Below are 24,422 nucleotides of genomic sequence, written 5' to 3' on the forward strand. Positions count from 1 at the left end.
GTAATGCAAAGTGTCTGGAAGCACAAAGAGAAGGGAATGGTAATTTGGGGAAAAGCCTGGCAATTTGGCTTCCTTTGTATTGCTTATTTGAATTTAATGTTTTGTTTACTTTCATACAGTTCATAATCCAGTTACTCAGTTGGAATAATTATTGTCTGATTGCAATTTAGTCTCAAGGTGAGGTGGTAGAGAAGCGAGTACCTGTGTGTATATTCAGTTGAAAAAGCAGCTCACATATATTCCTTCCTCTCCTACATTAAAGCCAGCAGGGTGTGATTATTAAATGTGCTGACTGCCATCGTTTGACTTGGCTTTGTCACATTCTAGCTATGTCACCTTGGGCAAGAAAACTGTGGGTCTCAGTTTCCTCATTTGTAGAAGGGGGAAAATAACTTTGAGGTATTTTGAGATTGAATGAGTTACTGTATGTTTTATATGCTTTAACTTGTTCCAAGTAAATGGAACAAAATAAACTTTGTTTCTATTGTTAAAATTAAGTAGAATCTCGGCCGAAGCCGATTTGGCTCAGAGGTAGAGTGTTGGTCTGTGGACTGAAAGGTCCCAGGTTCGATTCCGATCAAGGGCATGTACCTTGGTTGCGGGCACATCCCCCGGTAGGGGGTGTGCAAGAGGCAGCTGGTCGATGTTTCTCTCTCATCGACATTTCTAGCTCTCTATCTCTCTCCCTTTCTCTATGTTAAAAATCAATAAAATATATATTTTTTAAAATTAAGTAGAATCTCATTAGTTAAACATGCAGTTGTGAAGACTGTGTGTACATTCTGATTTAAAAATGTGAAGAAATTTTGACCCTGTTTCCCCGAAAATAAGATAGTGTCTTATATTAATTTTTGCTTCGAAAGATGCGCTGGGTCTTATTTTCAGGGGATGTCTTATTTTTCCGTGAAGAAGAATACGGTACACATTTATTGTTAAATGAAAATAAAGGAAATTTATTACCTGTATACGGTACGGTATACACACAAACCAGACAAACTGTGAATCCTACAGTATCAAGAATTTACTCATTTATTCATTGACAATCATGTCATCATCTTCTGGAACATCATCATAACAATCCAATTCCTGAATTTCCTGTTGAATTTCTTGTGACTCCTTGGGGGGCCTTATTTTCGGGGGGATGCCTTATATTTCATTCAGAAGGAAACATGCAAGTAGGTCTTATTTTCGGAGGATGTCTTATTTTCAGGGAAATTTGGTATATTTAATTCCATTTTAGGCCCCATGAGAAGTGTAGAAATTATAGATCGTAGAACTGAAGATTCTTTAAAGATCATCTGGTTTGACCTCTTGGTTTTACAGATGTGGAAACTGAAAACCAATGAAATTATGACCAGATTACTAAAGTGGAGAAGGGATACTAAAGTGGAGTCATGATTGTCAATGAATAAATGAGTAAATTCTTGATACTGTAGGATTCACAGTTTGTCTGGTTGCTCAGAAAGTGAAGGAAGGGGCACTGAGAACACAGCCCTGCCACTTAGTCTGGTGCTCTTTCGGTTGCCTGTGCAGCTACCCTGAAATGATAGTGCCCTAAAAAACTCCGTTTATTTGGAGAGCCAAGACCAGCACAGATGAAAACATTAGCAATAAGAAGTCAATCTATAATGAAATACCAGATGGTGCGACATAGACTCTAAGTACAAAGATATATAACTTCATGAGCTGCTCTCTTGAAGCAGAAAAATGCACATTATATGGAGGTTCATAGATTAAGAGCATTCTTTTTTGAAAATCTTAATTATAAATCAAAGGTAGTCTTCCCCCTTCTTTCCTCCTAACAAGTTTAGATTACAGTTGAGGAGAGTAAACCTTGGGTCGGTTGGCCAGTACTCTGTGTCTTTGCTCTTCACTATATGGGGGAAATCTGCCTCCCTGTTGGGCTGGATCCCCGCAGACTCGCTCTGACACAGCAGGATATCCGTGTGAAGCCTGCATCATTCTTGCTCACCGTCTGTGCGAATATGTGTGATAGGTGCTAGCTGTGTAATTGGTTGGTGCAAAGAGTTGATCATTTGTCAAAATTGACATTTCCACTGAAGGACAGGGGTGCTACTGTCTGGGATTGAGGTGGGAGAACTTTCACACACTTTATCTCATTAACTCTTCATAAACTCACTGCCTCTAAATAGTTTACAAAATATTACACGCTTCTAAAACATTCCGGCTATATAAAGGTATGTTATGGAAGAAGAAAGCCCTGGCCCACCTCTTACCCCACCCACCCATCCCACTCCCCAGGAATGTCATTGGTAACGGTAACTTTTCTAGACCTTTCTCCTAAACGTATTTAGATAGTTTGATTTAGAAAAAAGAAACAAACCAATCATACTATTCTTGTTAACCGTAATTTTTTTAATTCTCCTAGAGCACATGTGTCAAACACAAGGCCCGCGGGCCAAATCCGTCCCGCCAGGCCTTGCAATGTGGCCCGCACCGCGCTGTCATCACTGCACTCCGCTGCGTTTCCATCACAATGACAGTTTATGACTGTTCAGTAAACCATTTGGCCCGCGATTTAGGCTGGATTTTAGATTTTGGCCCCTTCTCTGATTGAGTTCGACACCCCTATCCTAGAGTATCCCTTCTCCACTTTAGTAATCCTAGAGTACCTGTTCTTCTGGCGGGACCATTGAAACATGCTGGTTTTTAACTGCTTCTCTATTGATGGATATTTAGATTGTCTTTAGTTTCTTGCCATTACAAATAATGTTACAGTCAACAATATCATATGTCATGCTTGCTCGCGTATGTGATTGAATATGTGGTAAATAGATGCCTAGAAGTACAATTGATCAGTGGAAGGATTTACACATTTCAAATTTTTGTAAACTGTGAGATTCCCATCTAAAACTACAAACTACTGTCCCCTGGTAATGTTTTATTTCCTTTATATAACTGACTATCTGAATAATGCTGGGACACTGTATACTTTCTAACCAGGTTTTGCCCAACAGGGCTACTTGTGTTAAGGTACGGTAGGTTAACTGATTAATCTGGAAATAAATCTAGTCTTTACTACTAAGCTATTCAGCCAATAGTTTTGGTGTTTGAGACTGGTGCTATTCATCCCTATTGCCTTTTACTTACCACTGTGATTTCCTTTTAAAAACATGAAAAACAGCCGAAGCCGGTTTGGCTCAGTGGTAGAGCGTCGGTCTGCGGACTGAAAGGTCCCAGGTTCGATTCCGGTCAGGGGCATGTATGTTGGTTGTGGGCACATCCCCGGTAGGGGGTGTGCAGGAGGCAGCTGGTCGATGTTTCTCTCTCATCGACGTTTCTAGCTCTCTCTCTCTCTCTTTTCCTTCCTCTCTGTAAAAAATCAATAAAATATATTTAAAAAAAATAAAAACATGAAAAACATATTCACTTATTAGAAAATTTGGAAGATACACAAAAAAGTAAAGATTGTCCATGATATTTTTATGTGTGCGAAAATGCATGGAGAAAGGGCTGAAGGTTCTGCCCTCGCCCCTCCCTTTTCTACTCTTAGCTTGGTCTTGGCTCCCAGCTTTTCCTGTTCTTCTTTATAGAGCAGAATTTAACCTATGCATATATAACCATATATAATTTTTAAAGACCAAATAAGACCATGTTAGATATTATTCTGCAGCTTTTTAAAAGTTACTTAACAAAGTATCACAGAATTCTTTCCAAATTAGTAAAATATCTAATAATAGCTAACATGCATAAACTTATTCAGTAAAGTTGTTAAGTAAATTTTGCAACTAATTTTATTATTTAACCACATTATTATTCTTTGAGGTAAAGATTCTTTTACTTTCCTTTTGCAGGTGAGGTAAATGAAGTCAGAGATTTCTTTTCAGGGCCTCTCATTTTGTAAGTGCTGGGAATGGGCTTTGAAACCAGGAGATCTGATTTTGGATCCTATGTTTTTAGCCATTATAATATCCTGTTTCTTTTACTGTAGTAATAACTGGTTTAATGGTTTCTATAAATAGTTTAATGTAGCTTTCTACCCTAAGAGGGAGTAGAGTCTCTTTCTAATGGCAAATTCTGGCTTGGAGCTTCACTGTATCCCTTAGTCCAGTGGTCGGCAAACTCATTACTCAAGGAGCCAAATATCAACAGTACAACAATTGAAATTTCTTTTGAGAGCCACATTTTTTAAATTTAAACTTTTTCTAACGCCACTTCTTCAAAATAGACTCGCCCAAGTCATGGTATTTTGTGTAAGAGCCACACTCAAGGGGCCAAAGAGCTGCAGTTTGCCAACCACGGCCTTAGTCCAAAGGGATACATGTGAATTATTTAACCATAATTTGTGTCTCCACACTATTTTGTGCAGTCTTTGTGCAGTTGGGAGATTAGATTTAATAGGTGGTGGTAGGAAATATTGCTTCCTGAGCTCACATCCACTGAAACCACAGCACGTGATGGTTAAGAGAATGGGCTCTGGAGTCTGGGGTGGGAAATATCCCTAGCTCTGCCACTTGCCAGCTCTAGGACTTTGGCAAATTATGTAACCTTCTGTCCTCAATTCCTTATCTGTAAAAAGGAAATAATGTAATACATAGGGTGGTTACGAGGATTGACTTCTGTAATATATGCAGAGCATTTAAAACAGCACCTAGCATATGTTAAATCAGTCCCGTGTCCTACATACACTGTGCTTAGGTTTTTACCTATTACCTCATTATGTACCCTCAACTATGCTACAAAGTAGATCATCTCACTCTGTTTTCCAAGTGAGGAAACTGGCTTAGAGAGACTTGGTCAGGATGTGACTGTAATTTGTCTGACCCAGGCCTGTGAGGTTTGCGTTGTTTGCACTGGCCTTTCCAACCTCAATCTTCCTCATGGCCACAACCTCAGCAAGGGGACAGATGATTAAGGGAATACCAGATTTTGAGTCTCAACCGTTCAAATATATATTAAAATTTAATTTATGAATAATTTATTTCTGTGGAAAATAGCTATACTATTTTTAAAATATATATAATTTATTGATTTTTTACAGAGAGGAAAGGAGAGGGATAGAGAGTTAGAAACATTGATGAGAGAGAAACATCGATCAGCTGCCTCCTGCACACCCCACACTCTGCACTGGGCAAGTACCTGCAACCCAAGTACATGCCCTTGACTGGAATTGAACCTGGGACCTTTCAGTACACAGGCCGATGTTCTATCCACTGAGCCAAACCAGTTTAGAAACAATATCTATACTATTAAATTATGCCATTCAGGTGAAATCATTTAGATTTTAAATTTGTAGAAAGTAGATTTTTCTAGAGGTTGAATTTTTATTGTGTTTCTATTCTGATATGCGTATCTGAATTGGGATTTTATTTAAGGTAGCAAAGGCATTTGTAATGGAATTAAAAACTATATATAATTTGGAATAAAATTATAGTAGAAGGTGATATTAATTTTTAAAATGATCATAATTTGATTCTTAAAAATGAAACACCTATTAAAGTATGCTGATAACTACCATATCAAGTTTTATAACTAAACTAGAGGCCCGGTGCATAAATTTGTGCATGGGTGGGGTCCCTTGATATGGCCTGGGGGGGATCGAGCCCCAGTTTGTGCCCCCAGCCTTGCAGCCCCCAGGCACCACACCTTGGCTGGAGCCATCCCCTCACCTGCTCCACCATCCTGCCTATAGGGTGATCAGTTGGGGCTGGGCCCCCCCCTGCCCGGCTCTCTCAGCACCTGGGAGCCAGGCGGCCGTCTCACCCCCTGCCACCGGTCACTCTCTGCAGGGCAATTGGCAGGATGATCAGCTGCTCACACCTGCGTTGGTCTGGCGCCGCCTGCTGCACCGTCCCACCGTGGTCCCATTCTTGTTGGGGCCCATCAAGGGCCCATCAGGGCCGGCAGCACCTCCACTGCTCCCCACTGCCAGTGCCACGTCACAGAACCACCACCCCCCCCCCCCCCCCCCGGTGGTCAGCGCACATCATAGCAAGCAGTCGAACTCCTGGTTGAGGGGACAATTTTCATATTATATAGGCTTTTATTATAAAGGAGGATTTCTAAGATAGGACTAATGCTTAAAGACTTAGTTTTAATAGTTTTATTTTTTTAATCCAACAATTTGGTAGTTCTATCTTTGTGAGATTTTAGCAAATTTTAGCTATTTGTGTAAAATTCTGTCTAGTACTTAGAAATCCAGATGGTATAATGTTACCACATTCCTGTATAATGAAAAACTTATTTTCTGACACTTGAAGTTTGCTTTAGAATTCTGATTAGGTAGCAAATGCACCTTCTCAAGTTTCAATTCCAAGTGAACTTAAAAAGAACTTAAAGTAGTGTATAATGTTAAGGAAATCTTGTAATCATGATATTAAGTTTCTTCTGAGCTCTCTTTCAGTGTGTTGATGTGTTAGGAGAGATTTGGGGGATAAAGAGTAATCCTATATAATTCTATATAATAAAGAGGTAATATGCAAATTGACTATCACTCTAATACACAAGCTGGCCACCCCCATGTGGCCAAGATGGCCACCCCCATGTGGACACAAGATGACCGTCAGAAGATGGCCATCAGGGGAGGGCGTTGTGGGCGATCAGGCCATCAGGGAAGGGCAGTTGGGAATAACCAGGCCTCCAGGGGAAGGCAGTTAGCAGTGACCAGGCTTTCAGGGGAGGGCAGTGAGGGGCAAATAGGCTGGCAGGGGAGCACTTAGGCGTCAATCAGGCTGGCATGGGAGTGGTTAGGTGGTGGTCAGGCTGGCAGAAAGAAGCAGTTAGGGGCAATCAGGCAGGCAAGCGGTTGGGAGCCAACAGTCCTGGGTTGTGAGTAGGATCCCAGATTGGAGACGGTACCAGCTGGGCTGAGGGACACACCCTTCCACACCCCCCCCCTGCAAGAATTTCATGCACTGGGCCTCTAGTCTATATATATATTTATAAAAGCCTAAGTGAGCCGAATGCCAGAACAACTGGAACGACCAATTGCTATGACACGCACTAATCACCAGGGGCAAATGCTCAATGCAGGAGCTGCCCCCTGGTGGTCAGAGCACTCCTATAGTCAACCTCCCATGGCCAGCCAACCTCCCCTGGTCCCTCCCTTCAGCTGGCCAACCTCCCACGTTCCCTCCCCCCCATCTGGCAGGCCCCAGCCAGCAGCTGGCAGGAAGGCAGGCCCCAGCCAGCAGCCGGAAGGCCCCAATTAGCCCTGATTGCCGACTAGGACTAGGGACCGCACCCATGCATGAATTTCATGCCATGGGCCTCTAGTACATTTTATAAAAGATTCACATCTTTTGCATCCTTTCCATTGGTATTTTTCTTTATCTGCTTTTGCTTGCTGGGATGAACATGTTAATTTATCATCAGTTACTTACTTGAGTATTCATTGATCATTCCATTTATTAAGATGAGTAGGGAGAATGCAGAAATGTGAAATGTGTGGTTCTTAAAGACTACATGGTAGGGCTGGAATGAGCTGGTAAATGTATGGCACACTCACTCCGGCCTGTATGCTCCTCTTCTAAAACAATGCTTCCTCAAAGCCTAGCTCACCCACCATCATCTCCTCCATGCAGCCAAGGAAACTCCATTCTCTAGGTCCTCCATCCACTGTTAGAAGCTAGTCACTACACCCATTGTTAGAAGCTAGACACTCTTGGCGCTCCCCTTTGTGGACTGTGTGTATAGCCTTGTTGTAGTTAAGTCTTGATTGTTGTTGGTATCACTGGGAGGAATTGATCTCCAGGCCAATTGGATGTATCAGCTGTGTCTATATTGGAGACAGTCTTGTAGGATCAGACTTGCAAAATTGCAAAAGCCTCTTTGCTCAACTTGGATGGGGCGGAGTCACAGGGCTGAGCTGATATTCTTGGCTTCCCATCAGCCCTACCCTTGTGCACGCACCTCAGACCTCTGCCTTCCATTGAAACTCAGCCCCTGAGTTTCCGCCTGACAGTCTAGATTCCTCCTACAAGAGTGTGGGTACCCCAGGGGCTCTCCTGGAACTGGGTTGGGTCTCTGTATAATATTTTTAATCCCAGTGCAGTTAGGAGCTTCCGAATCCTTTCTCTATGGAAAAGCTGCAGCAACCTCCCCAGTCAAACCTCTTTGCGCGCACTCACTCATGCATGAGCGCCTCTAGACCCTGCCTGCTGCAACTCTCAGCTCCCCCAAGTCTCCCAGTCTCTGAGTCTCCGGGTGCCTTTCTCTACAGTCCAGACTCCACCCATATGAGCCTGGGTCCGTGGGGTTTTGGCCGGGGTTGAGGTTCAGTGCAGTCTGGGGTTTCCTTTCCCCTCCCGCCAGCCAGGCACTCTGCCACCCTTCCTCTCTGCTTGTGCATCTCCCTACCTCAGCGCTTTGAGGCTCTCCTGATCTGTGAACTTCTCTCCTTTCTAGTTGTAGATTTTCCACTCAGCCAGCTTTCCTGTGGTTTTGAATGATGTCTGTTCTGTCTTTTAGTTGTTGTTTTCCATAGTTCATCTTTTTAATTGATTTCTATCTTTAAAAATTGGGAGATTTTACAAAAAAATCCAGAATTCCAACATCTCTTAAAAAAATGGAAAGATGTAACAGCAAAGGACCTACTTCCTCTTTGGCCACAGTTTGTTGTAGCTGAGACACAGCTGTCCGGTGTTGGCTTGTGCTCCAATGTGCCTCCTTACCTCTCCTCCTGCTATCCTGACCTTGAATTCAATTTCTAGTTGCCATTTATTGTTTCATTGCATTTTTATGATGGAGAAATATTTGTTTATTCAGTTACTTATGTTAAAAATGCAAACATGAATGATAGACTGAAAAAGGTTATTTGTTTCTTAGTCTACTTCATGCATGCGCATTTCTTGAGTTTTATGTACTTGTTAGGCATCCTAATTCCCCTTGGCTATGTTTAATGTTTGCACACTGTCCAATTGCATAAATGTATTATGTTTATAAACAGCCTTCTGTGGAACGTATAAGTTATTTCTGTTTTTTGATGTTGTAAAAGAATAATAGATGAATATTTTGTACAAATGATTTTATTAGAATAAAATTTTAGAAATGGAATTTCTGATTAAAATATATTTTCATTTTTAAGAATTTTGATGCATATTGCTTACTAATAATATAAGTTTATATAATTTTTCTGGAGAACAATGTATGAGAGTATTCATTTCTCTGGGTCTATGTCAACATTGGGAATTGTAGTGAAAAATAAAAGTTTTGCCAATATAGTTTGTAAAAACAAAAAATAGGAATGCTGGTCAAGAATTTTTTCCTCTTACCTAATAAAAGAGAAACATGCAAATTAACCATCACTCCTCTATGCCCACAGCCAATCAGAGTGAGTATGCAAATTAACCCAATAAAGATGGAGGTTGATTTGCATATGCACACGCAGAGCATTATGAAGCCTGCTATGAGGGGAAGGAGGGTGGTGGGGGGAGCTACTGGAGTGGAGCCCCAGACAGAAGCCAGGACTTGCTGGCTCCAGGAGGCCCCGGGAGCAGGGACATACCTGCTTTCGGGCGGCCGGGGAGAAGGGACTTGCTGGCTCCCTGGTGGCTGGTAGTGAAGCCAGGGGCCTATTGCACGAATATCGTGCAACAGGCCTAGTCTACGTATATAAGAACTATATTTTATTATAAAGGATATACTTTAGAATTATTTTATTTTTTAAATATATTTTATTGATTTTTCACAGAGAGAAAGAGAGAGGGACAGAAAGCTAGAAACATCGATGAGAGAGAATCATCGATCAGCTGCCTCTTGCACACCCCCTACTGGGGATGTGGCCACAACCAAGGTACATGCCCTTGACCGGAATTGAACCTGGGACCTTTCAGTCCCAATCCGACGCTCTATCCACTGAGCCAAACCGGTTTCGGCAACTTTAGAACTATTTATTACTTACTACAGTGCTATACCTTGGATTTATGTTGTGAGTGAAATCACGTACTGTGTACTTTCTATATGATGTCATGAGAATACCTCAGTATAACTAGAGAAGCCTATAGCCTTATCTTTACACACGTATCCACAAACACACAGTAATTATTACTGAGTTCTACTATGTTCTATATGAGTGTACATGAGAATAAATAACACAAAACCTTTCTTTTTTGAAACACGAAGTAATTCTTACACATTGGTTTTATATTTGCCTTCATATTTTTAATTAGCTGTTGTCATTCTATGATTTGCTTTTTAAGGAGATGCCTACATAGAAGAGTGACAGCAGCTGGACTAAATGTTTCACTGCTGAACTGGTTCCTCAGGTATCCTGGCTCTGGCAACTGCTATGGGAGATTGGATGACGGTTACAGATCCAGGTCTGTCTTCAGGTGATTGAGTTTAAAATACTGTAAGCCAAAGCATTGGTAAAAGTGATAATGTTCAATGACACTATAAAATAATTATCACAAATATTAAAGATGTGACTGATGAGAGACATAAATAATTGCAAAATGTCTCATTTCCATCTTCAATGAAATTATTAGGGAGAGCTAAGAATTGTGCCATAATTTGTGGGGTTAACTGCTTTGTGTGGATGATTGATCACTTGATTGTTACTATTTTTGAGGAAATTTTTATGCATTTGAAATAAATTCATTGGCTGCTTCAGTACATTTCTCTGATATATTTCTTTAATTGCATAAACTTTGAGTGCGTAGACAAGTGATTTTTGTCTGTTATTTTTAGAAATCTAAAACACTGCAAATTAAGGTAGCATATTGTAGCTTAACATGCTTTGTAAGATCACTTTCTAGTTGTGTCTTTTGAGAAAAAGTACATAGTACATAGTTTTCATATAAAACCAACTTTGTCTTAATTTGAAAATCCTTAAAATATTTATGTAATTAAAAAATCTTTGGTAATGAGATTATATTAACTTTGCATACATTTTAATATATTACTTACATAAGTGCCTTTTATTCTTTCAGAAAGCAAAAATATCTCTCAATATACCTCAGAAACAAAGATGTCTCCATCAAGTCTATACTTACAAAAAGTGCTCTGTTCTTCAATACCTTTATCAAAAAATGTGCACAGTTTTTTTAGTGCCTTCTGCACAGAAGAGAATATTGAACAAAGTATTTCATATCTTGATCAGGTAATGGTGTGTTTTTGTGTTGTTGTTTTTTTTTTATAAGAAGCATTGGTATAATCATGTTCTATAATATTGAAGTTATGAGAACACTTATCATTACAAGTATATTGTTGTGCATTGGTCCAGGACTTGTATTAGGTTTGTGGAGACCTTGGTGATCACCTAACTAGATACAAGGTAAGCATTTTTATCTGGAGCAGATTGGCCTCCCATATCCCCGGGGGCTCCTCCACTGGGAGTCTCACCCTTATTTTACTGGTGAAGAGACCTGCATGCCTCACTCTAAGTGACTGCAGGGCAGAGACAAAAAGAGCCCCGTCCTCTCAATTCTTTTTCTTTGGGGTATTTACTGTTTTTTTTAATTGTCACAGAATAGTTTTCTCAGAAAATATGTCTACCTTTTGTTTTCTATACTAAGTTGTCTGGTAACCAACTTTTAGAAAAAACGTTTTCTCCTACCAGGAATTGACTACTTTCGGTTTTCCTTCATTATATGAAGAATCCAAAGGTAAAGAGACAAAGAGAGAATTAAATATAGTTGCTGTTTTAAACTGTATGAATGAGCTACTTATTCGTCAGCGGAAGAACCTTCTAGCTCAGGAAAATGTGGAAACACAAAATCTGAAACTGGGAAGTGATATGGACCATCTGCAAAGCTGCTATGCAAAACTCAAGGTAGAAATTACACCAATCTGAATTTAAATGCCATTATTATGTAATTTGATACTATACATTTTCTTAGGCTTTATCACATTTTAGAATTAAAATTTTTTTGTTTTGGTTTTTTGAAACAAGTAATAAAAGTGGATGTAAAGTGATTTCTGCAAATCCACCATACTGCTTCCTAATATCCATATTGACAACAGTGATTCCATGAACTGTTTAGTGACTTGCTGAGTCTGTAGGAAATATTATGTCTGAGAAAAATAAATAAAGATTCCCTCACCCCATTTAGTCTTGCTTTCATTCTTTTATTTTATAAAAATCTGTAGAGGCCCAGTGCACAAAATTGGAGCACAAGGGGGGGCGGGGCATCCCGGGGGGGGGGGGGGCGGAGGCTCCCCCTCAGCCCAGCCTGCACCCTCTCTAATCTGGGACCCATGGGGTGTGTCTGACTGCCCTCTCACAATCCTGGACCCCTGGCTTCTACTCGCTCACCTGCCTTCCTGCTTTGTCACCCCTAACTTACCCCCCTGCCAACCTGTTCACTCTTACTGCCTCTGTGTGCTGGCCTGATAACCCCTAACTGCCCCCCTCTGCCGGCCAGGTCGCCTCCAACTGCCCCCTCCCTGCCAGTCTGGTCACTGCTAACTGCCCCCCTCTCCCCACTGGCCTGGTCACCCCATACTGCCCCCCTGCCATCTTCATCACTCCTAATTGCCCCCCCCTGCTGGCCTGGTCTCCCCACAAAGTCTGCTGTTCATTTGTTTGGTTGTCCCTCACTACCTCCCCTGCCATCTGTGAGGGCATGAGGGTCAATTTGCATATTACCTCTTTATTATATAGGATTCTTTATTATTCATTTATTTGAGAAGGAGAGGAAGAAGGAGTTCAAAATCACAGTATAGTGGGAACTTATATTATGAAGGATGTAATAGAATCGATCCATGGCAAAAATATTTTCTAAAGATGCTACTATTTTGGGTTTCCTTATTTGTGTGTGTGTGTGTGTGTGTGTGTGTGTGTGTGTGTAAAAGTTTTGAATCTGCATATTCCCAGAAGATCAGCTTCTCGTTAGTTTATCTCCTATTGGTCCATGCCTCTCTATTTTTCTTCCTCTACTCCCTCAAGAACAGATAACAATTTTTTAAAACCCATACCCAGCCAAGCATGGCTCAGTGGTTGAGTGTCGATTTATGAACCAAGAGATCACAGTTCAGTCCCCATTCAGGACACATGCCAAGGTTGCAGGCTCAATTCCCAGTGTGGGGCAAGAGGCAGCCAATCAGTGATTCTCTCTCATCATTGATGTTATCATCTCTCCTTTTCCCTTCCTCTCTGAAATCAATAAAATTACCCTATATAATAAAGAGTAATATACAAATTGACCATCACTCTAACACACAAGATGTCTGCCCCTATGTGGTCAAAGATGGCCACCCCCATGTGGACACAAGATGGCTGCCACAAGATGGCCAGCAGGGGAGGGCATTTAGGGGTGACTGGGCCAGCAGGGGATGGCAGTTAGGGGCAATCGAGCCAGCAGGGGAGCAGTTAGGCATTGATTAGGCTGGCAGGGGAGTGGTTAGGGGCAATCAGGCAGGCAGGCAGGCAAGCAGTTGAGAGCCAGGAGTCCTGGATTGTGAGAGGGATGTCCGACTGCCAGTTTAGGCCCAAGGAATCAGGCCTAAACGGCAGTCAGACATCTTTTGTTCGGTCCTAGATTAGAGAGGGTGCAGCCTGGGTTGAGGGACACCCCCCGCTCCTGACCCATGCATGAATTTCATGCACAGGCTTCTACTGTTTAAAAGAAACACCTCAATATCTTGAATCTCCAAGCTCAGTTGGAGAGTAACAGAATCTCTAATATTTGAAAATCCTTTAGTAGGTATTGCACAATACTGAAGAGGCCTGGAGTGGCCTAATGTGAACACTAGGCTCGTTTGGTAATTGATTTAGAGAAGCATCTTAGCTCCTCAGCAACATCTGCCCCTAGAAGCCCATCAGTGCCTAAGGCTAGTTTATGTTGTCTTCTAGCTCATGTGCAGTAATAACAGTATGTTCCCTCTTTAATATTTTTAGATTTTCGTATATCCTATATGCCTTAGGGATAGAGATTATCCAACTGTGTATCTTGGCAGATTGGGGAACTGAAGGGGGAGGGCAGGTTTGGAGGGCACAGATGGTACCCTCCAGGCATATTAAAAGCCTGCAAGTTGTGATTCTACTTTAATCTTAATCAGAGATACCTATAGAAGGTATAATGAATTAGACTGAGTCAGAGTTTTAAACCCTAGATTAAGATTTAAAACTTTTATATCTGAGCACTGTTGGCCAAGTGTCTTATAAGTAGCTGTTGAATGATTGCATGATATTGGTAATTTGGATCTATTACGCCTTTTCTCTAAGAAGTAATAATATATTAGGACTACCCAGAGCATGGAATATTTTACAGGATACCTTCTAATTTAGAATTTGACCTGGATCAAAATCAGGTATTTTGGGTCAGCTGTGGACAGAAATGTGTGTTCAGTGGGAAGAGTTGCTGATCTATCTTTGAAGAGTTTCTAGATCTAGCATATGATTCGTTTAATTTGTTGAGCAAAGCCGAAACCGGTTTGGCTCAATGGATAGAGCATCGGCTTGGGGCCTGAAAGGTTCCGGGTTCGATTCCGGTCAAGGGCATGTACCTTGGTTGCGGGCATATTCCCAGAAGGGAGTGTGCAAGAGGCAGCTGATTGATGACTCTCTCTCATCGATGTTTTCTAACTCTCTATCTCTCTCCCTTCCTCTCTGTACAAAATCAATAAAATATATTTTTTTAAAAAGAAAAAGAAATGTGTGTTCAGTGGAAAGAGTTGCTGATCTACCTTTGAAGAGTTTCTAGATCTAGCATATAATTCATTTAATTTGTTGAGCAAAGCCGAAACCAGTTTGGCTCAGTGGATAGAGCGTCAGTCTGTGGACTGAAAAGTCCCAGGTTTGATTCCGGTCAAGGGCATGAACATTGGTTGTGGGCACATCCCCAGTAGGGGGTGTGCAGGAGGCAGCTGATCGATGTCTCTCTCTCATTGGTATTTCTAGCTCTCTATCCTTCTCCCTTCCTCTCTGTAAAAAATCAATAAAATATATTTTAAAAAATAATAATTTGTTGAGCAAAATTTATCGAGTATGTATTAGGCATTGGGTCTCAAAGACGAGTGAACCCAGCCCTGTTTGCAAGGAAATTGTAGTCCAGGGGAAGGAGATATATGAACCACAGTTATTTGCTTTACTGATTATTCTTAGTGGTAACAGCACTATACCTGAGATTTGAAGAATGCATAGAAATTTGCTAGTGTTTGGAAAAGACATTTTAGGCATAGCATATAATCTCTATAAAAGCATGGAGGCATTGGAGCACATATTACTTTCAGGGAGGCATATAGCTCTGCAAGGGCTGAAGTATATGACGTAAGAGAAAGAGTGGTGAGCAGTGAGGCTGGGGTCTAGGCCTCATATGATGTGAAAGGCATTGTGCAGAATCCCAGAGGATTATAAACAGGGAATATATCGTGTAAATATCAACCTAGCAGTAGATGGAGAAATTATTGTGGAGGGACTTCTGTTTGGAATGGAAGTGGTGAGGAAGTCTGGTAGAAAGGACACTGTAGCATGCTTAGCAGTCCCTGACCATAGAGATTTCTGGATTTGAACAAGGTAGTGCCAATGGAGATAGTAAGAGTGAGATAGGAAGACAACTTAGGAGGTAGAATGGGTAGAATTTCATGAAAAGTTGAATTTGGGAAATAAGTCATGAATATAAGATACCATTCAGGTCTCTGACTTGAATTTGCCAAGGACGGTGGTATGATTCACAAGAAATGCAGGAAGGCAGTGTAAGATTTACAGGGATGACGATGAGATTATATAGGGTGTTGATAGTGACCAAGGGAATCTGTCATTTGACATATGGGACATATCAACTGGCCCACAGGCTGTAAAGTTAGCCATGCCGATATTTTTGACAACCTTAGAATTATCCAAGTTTAATAGTCCTACATCTCTGAATCTTCTTGAGATCCATTGTTTGAAAGTCATTATTTTTGTCAATTATGACATAACTTGAGTGGCTCTGGTATTTTATAAAGATAAAGAGAATTTTGATAAATGCTTTAGTGGCTTCATGCATAACTTGACGCAGTTTCTATAAAAATGTGCAGAATGAATTGAAAACGGATATCTTGTTCATACTGATTCTAGGATGGCTGCCATTTCTCTCTGGGGAAATCTTCAGTTTACTGCCTGCAAGGGAGAAGTGGTTGCATGTGGTGGTCCCACCCTCTCTGACCTGAATTGTTCCATTCTGCTTGCTCACCAGGCTTCCTCATACTTAGCTTTGAAGCATTTTTGGCTCTTTCTCAGAGTGTGCTATAGAAGGGTTAAAAAGTGTTAAAAGATAATTTAAAAAATATTCAGTGGAATAAAATGCTCACTATTAGAGTAAGGCAGTGTTTCCCAAACTTTTGACATATGTGTACCCCTTCTATAATTTTCGTAACGCTGAGTACCCCTCGTACTCATGAGAACGTAGAATTAGGCCCAGCTAAGCACGGTGCAGTGCATATCCCCACCAAACTCTGGTTGCAACGCATACCCCCACCAAACTTCCCGTACCCCTGGGGGTACGCGTACCACACTTTGGGAAACACTATTTTAAGGGATCCATTTTGAAGCTCTTTTGAATAGACATAAAATTTTGCTACATAAATTAGATAAAATTTGATACTTAAATTTAAATAAATTGTAGGACTTATAGTGTCAAGTTTTATAAGTGCTTTAAAAACATTTTGTGTACCTCTAAACTTCAATTGTAGTGAACAAACACTAGTATGTATAGCTTGTTTTTACTAATCTTTTAAGGATTCACTTGTTCTGAAGCTATGTTAATTGTAATAAAAATTGCACATGAATGTTGTAGGAACAACTGGAAACCTCCAGGAGAGAAATGATTGGGCTTCAGGAAAGAGACAGACAGTTACAATGCAAGAACAGGAATTTGCACCAGTTACTGAAAAATGAGAAAGATGAGGTAAGTTGTCAATTATAAAGTTTAAGGGATTTTTTAAATATAATTTAAGGTGAACATTAGAGCCACTTCACTTTAAAACAAGCGAGGACAATTTATTTATCCTTTGTCAAGCTATAGGGTGGACCTCTATGTACAGAATTGGATCATATTTAACTGTAGTCAGGAACCCTCTCTACAGTCCCCCCTGCCAAGTGGATCCATTTGGATTACGCTTGTTAGTCGTAGCTCGTGGCAACCAATGTCCTCTACCACCCACCCTGGGTGCACAGGCACCATCACTTCTTCTGTGGCCCACAAATACAGATGTTTGTTGTCTGCCACACCTGTACTAATATCAAGCCTGCTACCTCTTGCATTCTCTTAAATATTGACATTGTTCATTCAGTCGAGCAATTAATTGATTAACTGAACACAAGTTATTGCTTAAAAACACAATTCACATTTAAAAATCTAGTTTATGGTGCTAAAGGTGTTATAATTCTAATCTCATTTCTATTTTAGTGATTACTTAGTATTTGGATCTTTAGAGTAAATGCATTTGAAATTATTTTTAAATTTTATGTAAGAAGAAACCATTGTTTTTATTTGCTGTGCAGTTTGATCCTTGACCATGTGATAACTAAAAGCAGAATACTTAATATAATTTCAGTGTTGTATATATTGTTTTAACTATAATTAAGGGCAATTAGGGGAGCGTATTTATTTAAGGACCTTGCAGTGATTTAGACAATTATTTTACCATATTTGATTATTTAATAGTACATTTAGTAAGTGCTTAATGAAGTATCTTAACCATAAGGTTGCTTATGTATTTCCTTGAGTTCTCAGAAAATTTTGACTTAATCTGTTGATTACATATAAGTGATTTGAAAATAGTTCGCCTTCAGTAAGGATTAAGTTAAGCATGATCATCTTATAGCGGGTATAAAGGATGTCTGGGTAGCCTGGCTGGTGCAGCTCAGTGGTTGAGCATTGACCCAGGAACCAAGAGGTCACTGGGTTCAATTCCTAGTCAGAGCACATGCCTGGGTTACGGGCTCCATTCCCTGGGGGGCGAGGTGTGTGTGTGCAGCTGATCGATGTTTCTCTCTCATTAATGTTTCTATCTCTAGTCCTCTGCCTTTCTCTCTCTCTCTCTAAAAGATCAATAAAAACATATTTATATATAAGAAAAAGGAATGTCTATGTAGTCCTGGTCAATTTTGCTAGTGGTTAGAATGTCAGCCCAAGGACTGAAGGGTCTCAGGTTCAATTCCTGTTCAAGGACAAGTACCTCGGGTACAGATTGGTTCCCTAGCCCTTGTAGGAACCAATCAGTGTGTCTCTCTCACATCAGTGTTTCTCTCTCACCTCCTCCATCACCCCTTCCTTCTCTCTCCCTTCTCTCTCCTTTCCACTCTCTGGAAGTCAATAGAAAAAATATACTCGGGTGAGATTAAAAAAAGAAAAGGGAAAAAGAATATCTATATAGAATAGAACTTACTTTCCATTAAGGGCTGCCTAAGAAGCCATAGAAGAAATGAACATTTACCACTAGTGTCCGGCATTTAATAGATACTTAGTAAATGTTTGAATCAGATTCTGCTGTTTGTACTTACTCTAATTTGAGAACTGTTTATGGTCAGAGAAAAATTAACCTGTTTATCTGCTGCCATGAACTGAACCATGGCTAATTTGCCTTGTCACAGGTCGATAAGGAATAAAATGTTCAAGTCATTCATATAAGGAAGTCATTACAAATGATCAGGTGAATTTTGCTTGTTTCAGATGAAGCTTTAATCACTGTAACACTTCCATAAATGAGGTTCTGGCTTCTAAGTGATCAAGAGTCATATACGCAGGGTGAAAAGTATAGAACAGCAATTTCCAACTGGTGTACCACAGGGATTTTTAAAACATGCAATACCTGACTACTTTGGGGCACTGACCTCTTTTCCCTTAGATTGTCAAATAAAAAAAGTGCAACACAGTAGTAGCTACCCAATGTGAATGAATCAAAATTACACTCATTTTTTTTGTTAGATCAGCAGAAAATGTATTTTGGTGTGCTACAGAACTTTAGTAATTAGTTGATGCGTGCCATGAGATGAAAAAGGTTGAAAATCATTGGTGTAGAAGATAATTTAGAAAGTTAGCAACAATGGAAATTTCAGAATAAAAAAGAAAAGTTTGATGAGATTCATTTAAACAATATTTTATTTTAAAATATACATATATATTTTATTTCAAAGAGAAAGGGAGCTGGAGAGAGAAATAGAAACATCAGTGATAAGAGACAATCATTGATTGGCTTCCTCCTGCATGCCCCACACTAGAGATCAAGCCTGCAACCCGGGCATGTGCCCTGACTGGGAATCGAACTGTGACCTCCTGGCTCATAGATAGACACTCAACTGATGAACCACACTGGCCAGAGTGATTTCCAGTGGTTATGGAGAAGCAAGAATAATCCTAGATTATTTTTAAAACTATTTAATGGTGAAGTAAATGCTAGGACCTTTTTTCTGTTTTGAATTTGTGAATTTTAATTGGGTTTATCAATCCTAAAGGGACACATTTGATAGAAATTATTTTTCAGGTACAAAAATTACAGAATATTATTGCAAGTCGAGCTACTCAATATAATCATGATATGAAGAGAAAAGAGCGTGAATATAATAAACTAAAGGAACGTCTACATCAACTTGTTATGAATAAAAAGGATAAAAGAATAGGTAAGTGCCTGGCTAAGACAGAACAAGAGGAATAAATAAGCTAAAACTATGTAAGAAATAAATGTAAAAGCATTGAGCACAATAATTTCTGAAATGTTATATAAACTAGAAATTGAGGCAACTGGTAAGGGAAAAAAGTTAATTTTGCTTTGCTTATTACTTGCATATAAGAATTGCATTTCTTGTTAACATGGTAGGTGTGGGTTTATCCATAGAGGAGAAATAAACCAGAGGACACACACTAATCTTCCATAATAAAGAACCAATAATATAAAAAATCAGGATCAGTTGTTTAGATCAGTAGAAGTATGTTTTTGAGAATATAGTTCATCAGACCAATAATTTGTCAGTTTGAGTTCCTTTAAGTTGAGTTGTGCATTTTGAAACAACTATTCAAAAGGATGAACTATGAAAGTTATGTTTATATTTGTGTGGACTAGTATTTTTTAACTTATAATTTACTTCATGACAATATATGGGTAATTTCAAGTAAATAGCATAGATTGAGAAGTAGGTCTACACATACACAAATGTAGAGCTACACAGATAGTTTTGCTGGCCTGATAATATCCCAGGGACAGGGAATCTGTATTTACTTATTGAAGCATGATTTCTAGCGGACAGTAGGCTGTCCTGTAATCTGTATTATTCAGTCGTACCCCTAAGCTGTCTTTCTAAACTGAACTTGGACTTGCATACAACAGCAGATGTTTCCAGCTGTCACCTGGTGGGCTCTGCCTACTGCCAGCCAGCAAATCAGTGTTGACTGTATCACATGCTGTATAGCAGAGGTGTTGCAGTTTTTCAAAGATTTTATTTTTAAAATCATTGAAAAATGAAAGTGTAATAAGCAAAACAAGGTTGAAAATCTCTAGGTATTCTGAGGTAATAAATTTAAAATTGCACTTGGACACTCATTGGTTTTTAAGGTTGGTTATCTTGTGTTCATTTATGAAGGAAATAAAATTAAAGGATGAAATGCTAGAAGTATAAAATGTATCACCTAGTTAGAGAAGTTGACTAAAAATTTTACTTTGGTAACAAAGCCCTTATTTTATGGGGGGTCTGGCTGTTTCACCTTGTCCAAACCTAGTTGGAAGTGACAGGTTCATAATAATTTTATCAGTTCTAAAATGACAACTTACTCTCATCATTCTTATTATGTCAACTGCTCCGTCTCCATGTGGTACAGAGACGGAAGGCATTAATGCTGGCACCGGGCCTTCCTTAATTGACTCCTTTCGATGCTGCTGCTACAGGGCTTGGCAAACTTCTTCTGTAAAGTTCAAATACTAAATATTTTTGGGTTTATGGGCTCTAACTGATTCATCTCTGCCAATGTAGCGCAAAGGTAGCTGTAGACAAAATATAAGCAAATGGTGTATCTGTGTTCTAATAAGACTTTATTTATAAAATCAGGCAGTCAATATGTAGGCCCTGATGATAACATTAATGATAATAAGATAACATTTATTAGATATTTGCTGTGTTACATGCTTTAGCATTTCTTTTGTTCTTCACAACTTCTCATTGGTGTATACTTTGATTATTACCTGTATCAATGAAGAAACAGGCTTGCCAAGATCTCAGTGCTTATAAATGATGAAACCGTAATATGAAATCTGGGCTGATTGAGTCCAAAACAAATTTCATTCTATATACCATATACCAGGTTGACTTAAGTCCCTGATGTATTATGGAATATATTAGGGTTTTAAACACTTAAACATGTGTGGTGAGGATTGGTTTTATTTGTGTGTTCTTACTTGTAGCTATGGAAGTTTTAAATTATGTGGGGAGAGCTGATGGAAAAAGAGGCTCTTGGAGGACTGATAAAAGTGAAGCAAGGTAAGGTCCAGTTTAAATTGATACATTTATCCAGACCCTTCTTTCTATGCTGCATTTTCATACTGACAGTTTCTTTTTCAGGAATGAAGATGAAATGTATAAAATTCTCTTGAATGATTATGAATATCGTCAGAAACAAATCCTAATGGAAAATGCTGAACTTAAGAAGGTTCTTCAGCAAATGAAAAAGGAAATGATTTCTCTTCTTTCTCCCCAAAAGCAGAAACCTATAGAAAAAGCAGATGATAGCACAGGAACTGTAAGTGGCTCTTTCCTTTCGGATTGCTAATTAGAACAGTTGAAGCAACAAATAGGTATTCTCCATGGAGACACTGTTGGTATTTTGGACAGGACACTCTCTGCTACCAGTCACCGTGACAACCAAAAAAATGTCCCTGTTTCCAGACATCTGGGAAATGATGGAGACTATTTTTTTATGACATAATATATGCCAAACACTGTAATGGTTTTTATAAGCATGGTGTCATTTCATCCTTATTGTAATTTGATGCTTTTGATACTATTCAGGAATTATCTCCATTGTGAGATGAAGACACCTGAGGCACAGTGGTCAGCCCAATGTTACACATGACGGAACCAGGATTTGCATCCAAGTCCTCCCTCCTCCAGAGTTCATGTTTGTTACCACTGTGCAAAGTGTTCTTTAAACATTTTATTTCGATACTGTGTGCTTAAACAGGCTCTGCTTTTCAGAGAGTGAAACCTTTGCTAATGTTAGGAATCAAATAATCATTTATTTCGTAAATATATTGATTGCACAATTTTCTTTTCCAGTCCCTGGAAAGAAAATTCTAAAAATATTTTTTTAAATATATTTTTGTTGATTTCAAAGAGGAAGAGAGAGATAGAAATATCAGTGATGAGATAATCATTGATCGGCTGCCTCCTACATGCCCCCTACTGCCTCCCTGAGGATTGAGCCTGCAATCTGGGCATGTACCCTAACCAGGAATTAAACTGTGACCTCCTGGTTCATAAGTCAGTGTTCAACTGCTGAGCCACGCCAACAGAGCAAAAGTCTCTAAAAAGACTTTGACTTTCCCTCCGTCTTTGTCTGGGCTGCTATAATAAAGTATTGTAGACGGGTTTATAAACAACAGAAATTTATTTCTCGCAGTTCTGGAGCCTGGAAATCCAAATCGGTGCCTGCTGATTCGGTGCCTGGTGAGGGTGCTTTTCTTTGCTGCAGATTGCTAACTTGTACATGGTGGAAAGAGAGTCGGAGAACTCATGGGTCCCTTTTCAGTCCGTAGCCCGACGCTCTATCCACTGAGCCAAACCGGTTTCAGCTTATGGGTCCCTTTTATAGAGGCACTCATCCTATTCATGAGGGCGCTACTCATGACCTGAGCACCTCCCAAAGACCCCACCTCTAATACCTTCCCATCGGGGTGAGAATATCAACATATGAATTTTGACGGAGCACAACATGCAGTCTATTGCATCTGCAAGACACTTTTTGAGAGAGACACACATACAGAGAAGTCATAATTCTATAATTATTATAGAGCCATAATAGGTTAGTGCAGTGTGTAAAAAAAGAACTCATTTTCCTACTGGCTCCCCTGGGAGACCTTGACCTCTGCCATCCATCACTGACCTCAGACTATTGATGCAGTTCTTCAGGCTCAGGACCATTTTATGTAGATTCATATTAGTATGACATGCTCATTTTAATATCCTTTCTGTATGTGCTTTATTCTGCTTTGGTTCTAATTGATCATGTGCAATAATTGAGTGTTACACTTTCCTATGATATAATGTCTTGGTAGAATTCACAAAGAAAAATAACCTTCAATTTTATTTTTAAAAATTATATGAGAAAAATAGAACTAACAGTTGCTTTGGAGATTGCTTTTACTTTGGAGATTATTTTACAGGTTTGTTTAAGCAGCGTAAGATTGGAGATCAGTTGATCTAACTTTACCTCACTTCTACTTCTTGGCTGTGTGACATTGGGCAAGTTATTCTTTCTCTAAGCCTGAGTTTGGAAGATTAATTAACATGTGAAAGCATCTAACACATTAGAGACATAGCAACTTTCTCACACAGCTCTATGATGCTGATTGCTAACTATTTGGGTTCAAATTCAGGTTTGAAGAGACCTGAATTGGGGGATTTCTACCTTCAATATTAATCGCTTTTTCTCAAAATACTTACGTTAAGAACTGGGTCATATATGCTTAAGATACAGCACAGAAATGATTTTGATAAGTAGTTGACAGTGTGATTACTGCTGCGTATGTGCCTAAAGCCATTTTAAGATACTGGTCTTTTTATCTCTTGTAGGGTATTTCTGATGTTGAAGAAGATCCTGGGGAACTGAGCAGAGAGAGTATATGGGACCTTTCCTGTGAAACTGTGAGAGAGCAGCTTACAAACAGCATCAGGAAACAGTGGAGGATTTTGAAAAGTCATGTGGAAAAACTTGATAACCAAGGTAACTACTGCCTAAATGCATGCAAAGTGAGTAGTGAAACTCAGTACACTTAATTTGCAGTCATATAAAAGCCAGTTTGGTGGTTTAAAAAGCAAGACTGCCTACTTCTAGTCATGAGGTTGAATATCACTGAGAAAATGTAGTTGGCCTCCAGAGTGCCTCTTTCTCTGAAAAGAGGACGTCATGATTCATGTGCTCTCAGTGCACTTAGATACAGTGACCAGTCTCTACTAATCCTGGAAATCAAGAAGCAGTAACCATCATACAGTACACATATGAATATTTTGCTTATTCTAGATATACGCATCTAAGATCCTAATAATCCACTTTGATTATTTATTTATTTATTTATTTATTTTTTAAATATATTTTATTGATTTTTACAGAGATGAAGGGAGAGAGACAGAGAGCCAGAAACATCGATGAGAGAGAAACATCGACCAGCCGCCTCCTGCACATCCCCCACCAAGGATGTGCCTGCAGCCCACGTACATGCCCTTGACCGGAATCGAACCCGGGACCTTTCAGTCCACAAACCGAGCTCTACCCCTGAGCCAAACCGGTTTCGGCTAATAATCCACTTTTAAATTGTTTTCAAAATAATAGATG

At 39.6% G+C, this 24,422-nt stretch overlaps 1 protein-coding gene across 14 annotated transcripts in view; it reads left to right on the top strand.

Moving 5' to 3' along the window:
• Positions 1-24,422, top strand: part of LOC118723408 (SSX family member 2 interacting protein) — a 53,586-nt gene that overhangs the window by 15,934 nt on the left and 13,230 nt on the right. For 6 of the 14 annotated variants that reach the window (XM_045584388.1, XM_045584391.1, XM_045584396.1 and 3 more), the window contains exons 2-9: positions 10,161-10,292; positions 10,893-11,062; positions 11,522-11,734; positions 16,680-16,790; positions 19,369-19,504; positions 21,277-21,352; positions 21,422-21,611; positions 23,663-23,813. In XM_045584388.1, coding sequence (XP_045440344.1) covers positions 10,250-10,292; positions 10,893-11,062; positions 11,522-11,734; positions 16,680-16,790; positions 19,369-19,504; positions 21,277-21,352; positions 21,422-21,611; positions 23,663-23,813 — 1,090 coding nt within the window. In that variant the 5' untranslated portion in view covers positions 10,161-10,249. Of the gene's footprint in view, positions 1-3,842; positions 3,862-10,130; positions 10,293-10,892; positions 11,063-11,521; positions 11,735-16,679; positions 16,791-19,368; positions 19,505-21,276; positions 21,353-21,421; positions 21,612-23,662; positions 23,814-24,422 lie in introns of those variants that run through there. The other 8 variants (XM_045584392.1, XM_036445669.2, XM_036445671.2 and 5 more) reach the window with 6 other exon arrangements.

The sequence above is a fragment of the Pipistrellus kuhlii genome, unplaced genomic scaffold (assembly GCF_014108245.1).
Source record: "Pipistrellus kuhlii isolate mPipKuh1 unplaced genomic scaffold, mPipKuh1.p scaffold_m20_p_2, whole genome shotgun sequence".
NCBI classification, from domain to species: Eukaryota; Metazoa; Chordata; class Mammalia; order Chiroptera; family Vespertilionidae; genus Pipistrellus; species Pipistrellus kuhlii.